Raw genomic sequence first — 6,298 nt, 5'->3', positions numbered from 1 at the left:
TAAGATGTAATAACCAATTTAATTAGATTGATGATAGAATAATTTTGTATTTGACATGTTTTTTTGATATAGATATATGTTGAATTGAAGTGGGATGTGTTTCTAAATTTGAAGTGGATTTTTACTATGAACTTGGTTATAATTATGTCGTATAATTTGCGAATTTATATTATATTATTTGAGCATCGAGTGTGACAATTTTCTTTTACAGGTATGCCCAAGAATGTTATTTGTGGATTTTGTGAGTTAACTATGATTAGGATAACGAATAATATAACTTAAACTTCTCCTCAAAATATTGAAGTCTAATATTTTAAACCCAATCTCATCCAAAATATTTTTTTATGAAATAAAATTAGTAAAATATAGTAAGTAATGAAAGCTTGTATAAAATAGCACAATACAAAACATAATAACAAACTACCAACTACACAAAATTATAGATGAAGTAGATGCAGACATATGTTGAGTCATTGTTTTAACATAATAATCATACTCTCATTATTTTTTATCTTTATAGATATTATTTATCCATTTAAATCTTCGTTCTCTTAAAAATCAATAATTCAAAATAAATTCTCTAAAATTAAAAAATTAGGGTTAAACTTTTCCTATTCCTACATGTTAAGCTGGTTTCTAGTTACTTGCTCAAATTTAAAAGAATTTTCTTAATCATACTTTGAAAACACCCTATGTTTTTTATTCTTTAGTGGGATTAAAATACCACAAATTAAGAGCCAAAAATAAGTTATTTAAAATGATCAAAAAGAAGGGAAAAAAGAAGAAGCTTAAGTAAGAGTTATTTCACTATTTTTTGAAGTTAATTAGGATTAATTACACTATTTTTTGAAACCTAAGATAATAATTGGTAAGATTAATTGAGTTTTACCCAAAATGATTCAAACTAATTATGAAACTTCAAGTTGAGTTGTGAGTTAATTATCAAAGTCCGCAAACCAGAATATAATCAACACTAAATTCAATAAAGCAATGAACATCCGTCCTTTCATGTATACAATTAGTTACTTTCCAAGCACATCAACTTATTCCCTTGGAATGGAAACTGTTATTTTTTATTATTTTTTATTTTTTAACTTAGAAAAGAAATAAAGAAGAATGCATAGAAAAATATGCCATCCATTGTTTCTGCATATTAATTTCATAAAATTGGATTCTTATATTTTTAACATTATTTTCAAAATACATTGATTTTAATATTTAAAAGTAAATTAAATTAAATTAATTTTAATATCTCAAAGTCAATATATTTTAAAGATATAACAAAAAAGCAATACTAAAAATTCAAAAAATCTGGATTAAATTTTACACTATCTTACATAAACTTGTTTTAATATTATAAAATTGACTTATAAATTATTTATGTTACATTTATATATTACAATTTAATTATACTTCGGTTTCTCGAGCATTAAACTACTCAATATCCCTTAAAGGGAATAATTTTTCTTTGAAAATGATTGATAGCAAAGTCATCCATTGTTGCAGCTGTAAAATAGCAACGTGATGAGCAGTTGGCATGAACCCAAAGTGCAGATATTCTTACGTATTCATAATCAATTCTATTTATTAATTATTTCAATTTAATCTGTATATTTTGATACGTTTTTTGTTTCATCATTTAACAATACAACAACACATGAATTATCAAATTAAACCCATTTAAAGAAAAATATTTTAAGAAATTGATTTTTTTTTCAGCTGCGTAGGTGACAAATCAGACCGCTGGTTTCAACTGTCGTTGATCAAGCGGAGAGGGAGGGACCGACTCGTAATTTCGCGCCTTATTTTTCTTCAATCTTCACTTTTTCTTACTATTTTGTTTTGTTTTTGATTTATTTATTGATAATTTTGTTTGTTCCTTATTTTTGGAAGGAAAGAAAGACAAATTCTATGCCATCTTTGATCAGAAATTGCCTCTGTGCCTCATCTCTCTGTTTCTCTTTCGCAGTCTGCAGAACAGAACAAAACAGAACAGGTACCGGCATTTTCCAGCACCAGAAAATGTGAACAAAATATAATAAACCAGGCAAATTTTTGTGGATTATCCACCACTTTTTTGATTTATTTCTTTATGAAATTTGTGTCCTTTTGAATTTATTTGATTTAATTCTGATAACTAAATTGCAGTTGGTAGTTGGTAATCTAAGGCGTAATGCGTTACGGTTGGGTTGGTTTCAATTCACTTTCTGATTATGTTTACGGTTACTTCATAATTTATTAGTATAGGTTGTTCGATGAGGGAAGTGTATATTTCGTTTTCATCAATCAATTACTCAATTAAATTGAAAATCTGTTCCTATTTATTTATTTGATTAATTGTTTTTTTGTCGTTGTCCAAGGAGTTGAGGATTTATTTATGGCTATGCTCAATTTGTTTGATGTTGGTTGTTGTTGTGGTTGTGCTGTCTATGATAAGGGATGATGTCTGGAATTTTTCGTTGTTAAAATGGCGCGTCAACTAAATGCAATCCACCGTGCATTGCTATTCTGATTTAATCATTAGGCTGGAGTTTGAATTCTGAATTTGTAACCATGATAAATGTTGGAAAAGAAATTTTCATAATATTTACTGTGATCTTATTGGGTTCGAGTAGGATAGTTTATGGAGGAAGATACATGTGTTCTTAAAGTAGAAATACTGAATGCAATGCATTTAATTTGAGTTTTAATTTTAACCTTTTGAGTCTAATGGTAGTTGTTTTGTTCCATTTTTGTAGCCTTCTAGCCTTAGCTCATCATCTATCTTGGTGAGGCAATTTTGGGTTTTGAGTTGGGTGGCTGTGATTTGATTGATGAGTTTCCCTGTATTGTCTGAGTCTTGTGGGTTTGTAGAGCGACTGTGGTGGAGATGGCACCAAGTGGTAAGGAAACTTCATTTGTCAAAGCAAAGAGGATGAAGGGGTTAATTTCCCATCTTACATCTGCAGCTTGTGAGTGGTTTTTGATATTTCTGCTGCTACTAGATGCTTTGCTATCATACATGCTCACCAAATTTGCAAGTTATTGCCGACTGCAACTGCCATGCTTGTTGTGTTCTAGGCTTGATCACATCTTAGGCCGTCAAAGGCCAGAGTTCTATGACAACCTGTTTTGCAGCAATCACAAATCAGAAATATCATCTCTGGTTTTGTGTCATATTCATGGTAAGGTAGCAAATGGGCATAAGATGTGTGATGATTGTCTTCTGTCAGTCAATGCAAAGACCAAGGCCAATGGAAAATCTCACAGATTGTTGGTGGGTAAATTTGGGCTGGCTCTTGGTGATGCTGGTTTCAAAAGTCCATCACTAAGCAGAGATTTGTTTGCTGGCTCTAAGGGTTCAAGATTATGTACAAGACAGTGTACTTGTTGTGGTAAGCTTTGGAAGTCAGATCCGAACTCCTCAAGATCTGTCCAACTAAATTCACCTGGTAGTAGAGCTGTTCTTAAGCCATATATTCCTTTGCCATGTGCACCAAGGCAAAGCCGTTTAAATCACCGGGATAACATGAGGAAAATGAGGGATAAATTTAGCGGATTAGAGGGAAAAAACAGTTTTCAGCCCTTATCTCATGTTGGGTACTGCGAGCTGAGACTGACTTCTGATTCTGAGAATGAATTTCCATTTTCTGATGACGATGATTTTAGCAACAGTAGTGTGTTTCAGGAGAACGTTGAAGCCAGTAATGACCCCATGGCTCAAATTACATTACCACCTCCCACAAAATATATTCCAAGTAATTCGAATCCGGAAAATGGTAGTTCTGCCAAACCCTTGCCCTTGTCCTCAGATCAATGTGTGGAGCCAAATGTCAGTAAACATCAAGGCGTGAATGCCAATTCTGCAGTAGAAATTGACTTGCAGCAAACAAATCAGGAGTCATTGGGTTCTGAACTGCCTGAGCTCATTTCACTGGATGAGGTTTCACCATCACCTATTGTTAGGAATGTTTCTAATAGAGAATCAGAACCAGAAGACAGTAAGATTACTTCTCTTTCTCAGGATTCTCTTCCTGCTCCCCTATCTGAACTTATGACTGCGAATGGCACAAATGCACATGCTGGAGCATCATCAGAAAAATGTAAGATTTCGCTTTCGCTGTATTCCAAATTTTAATACAAATTTTATTATTCAAAATAGTTGTTTAACATCTGCTTTCTGAAATATTTCCAGCTTCAGATGTTGCACAAGCAAGTGATACCGGAATGGCATCTGAAAAAAATGGGGAAGTTTCAGAGAAGATTGGTACAGAGGAAAAAACATCTACTGAGACTGATCCGGTGGTATGTGATGCTGCACCTACAAATCCTAGTCAAGAGAACTCAAGCAACACGGATAAATTCTCTGTCGTCACTACGGAAAGAAAAGAAACTGAATTTGTCATAACACAACCAACCATGGAGGAAGTTGATACCATCAAGGAGGAAGTGGAGCAATCACCATTAGATAATTCTGCTCCTAATGGATCTACCTTATCATCACCGTTTCCTATTAATCATGTTGACTTGCCTGAGACGCATTATTGGGATTCTAGTTCAAATGGAGTTCAGGTACTTAAAAAGTCATCCTCGGTGGAATCTGGTCTTGAATCTCTGGATGAAAGCAGTATTGCTGAAATTGAAGGTGAGTGTTATGCTGATAGACTGAGGCGACACGTTCATTATTACAGGCAATGCTTGGATTCTTTGCATAAGGAACTGGAGGCAGAAAGAAACGCTTCTGCTGTTGCTACAAATGAAGCAATGTCTATGATTACAAGGTTACAGGAGGAGAAGGCAGCACTGCAGATGGAGGCTCTTCAATATTTAAGAATGATGGAAGAGCAAGCAGAATATGATAAAGATCAATTGGATAAAGTTAATGATCTACTCACTGAAAAGGAAAAGGAGTTACAAGATTTGGAAGCCGAGCTAGAATTTTATAGATCAAGCATTCCGAATGTTGAACCTATGGGCCACAATATGCATAAGGAAAGTTGGGATTTGAGAGGAGAAAATGCCACAACACAAAATACTGGTGTAACTAACATACTCAGAAAATTTGCCAGTTCAAAGAATCTTGAAGTATCCAGAGTTGGCGATGCAGCTAAGACTGGTGGAACCTTCATTTTAGAGTTTGAAGAGGAAAAGGAATACATTTCTCAATGTTTGAAAAACTTGGAACAGAGAGTTTATCAAATTTGTTTGCATGCGCCTAATGATAGACATGAGAAACTTGAAGTCAGTAGTAAATCAAATCAACAAGGATCTTCTAATGTTGAAGGGCATCAATTAGATGGTCATGAAGAGACTGACCTGTCCACACAGAAAAACTCTAAAATGTTGAATGGAAATCATGTTGATAAGGATGGATCAGCTGTAGAAAACAATCATTCCACGTCTCCTGGACCAACAATCTCCACACCTAGAAGAGATTTTGAGTTGGTTGTTCTAGAAAATGAAATATCGGATCTTAATGACCGGTTAGAAGCACTTGAACTTAATCATGAACTTCTTGAGCACCTAACAAATTCTCTTAATACCAATGATGGAAAACTATTTATCCAAGACATAGCTCGTCGATTGCGTGAGCTACGCAAAATTGGAATAAGATGAAGACGGTAAGCAGTCAAACAGAAGTGTTTTTAGCTCTTTATTTTTAGGCACAAATAAACTTTCATATAGCATATAGTATAAAACATGTTGTACCAATGGAGATGATATGAATCCTCCCATGATTTTCTGAATTTGCTTTGACAATTATATGCTTGTGCTCTTTCAAAACATGTAACCAATGCTGGACATGCTTGTTGGCCAGGCGTGGAGTTGCTCATTGATTATGGATGTCTATGAATAGATTTTACAATTTTGTAAGTTTCATTTACTTGTTAAACTCTGCTTCAACTGTTGATCTTGATTTAAATTTTAATGACAAGATCAAGTTTTGTAATGTCCAATGTAATTTGTAGAGGGTTGTAACTGTTGAGTTCTCAGTTCTGCTTTTTCGGTGTTGATTTCTCAGTTCTGTTAGTTCCATCAACCGGATCTTGTGATTGCCAAGTTTTCAAGTCCGGATTCCTTAATGTGTTAGCAGATTAACTTTTCCTTGTATACCTGTTATTTTGCTTGAGCATCATTTTACATGAATAACTTGAGCATGTGCTATAATCTGTTGAGAATTTTGTATACTCCAAAGATTTATTTTTAAATCAGAATATTTTGACAAAAATAATGGGGTCAAATTTCATTTTATTTTATCTCAAGTCATTTAATAAATTTTTTAAAGCATAAAATAAAAATAAAAATGTGCACGTTAGCA

At 33.4% G+C, this 6,298-nt stretch overlaps 1 protein-coding gene across 2 annotated transcripts; it reads left to right on the top strand.

Annotated features, from left to right (window-relative positions):
* The first annotated feature begins 1,547 nt into the window (after positions 1–1,547).
* LOC114189521 (probable myosin-binding protein 4) lies at positions 1,548–5,979 on the top strand. 2 transcript variants are annotated; one of them, XM_028078109.1, is made up of 5 exons: positions 1,548–1,564; positions 1,720–1,789; positions 1,894–1,996; positions 2,739–4,082; positions 4,175–5,979. In XM_028078109.1, exons 4-5 carry the CDS (start codon positions 2,870–2,872, stop codon positions 5,593–5,595), a joined length of 2,634 nt encoding a protein of 877 aa, XP_027933910.1. In that variant the 5' UTR covers positions 1,548–1,564; positions 1,720–1,789; positions 1,894–1,996; positions 2,739–2,869; the 3' UTR covers positions 5,596–5,979. The 2 variants fall into 2 exon arrangements, with proteins under 2 accessions (XP_027933910.1, XP_027933911.1); XM_028078110.1 differs by lacking the exon at positions 1,548–1,564 and having other exon boundaries at positions 1,626–1,789; positions 1,899–1,996.
* The last annotated feature ends 319 nt before the right edge of the window (positions 5,980–6,298 follow it).

The sequence above is a fragment of the Vigna unguiculata genome, chromosome 7 (assembly GCF_004118075.2).
Source record: "Vigna unguiculata cultivar IT97K-499-35 chromosome 7, ASM411807v1, whole genome shotgun sequence".
NCBI classification, from domain to species: domain Eukaryota; kingdom Viridiplantae; phylum Streptophyta; class Magnoliopsida; order Fabales; family Fabaceae; genus Vigna; species Vigna unguiculata.
The sequence above is the reverse complement of the archived record's forward strand: the minus strand, read 5'-3'. Positions and strand labels throughout refer to the sequence as shown.

Excerpts from the sequence above, each read along its gene's own strand:
- LOC114189521 (XM_028078109.1), top strand. The coding sequence starts at position 2,870 with ATGGCACCAAGTGGTAAGGAAACTTCATTTGTCAAAGCAAAGAGGATG. Across the intron at positions 4,083-4,174 it reads TGGAGCATCATCAGAAAAAT|CTTCAGATGTTGCACAAGCA; the intron begins GTAAGATTTCGC and ends AAATATTTCCAG.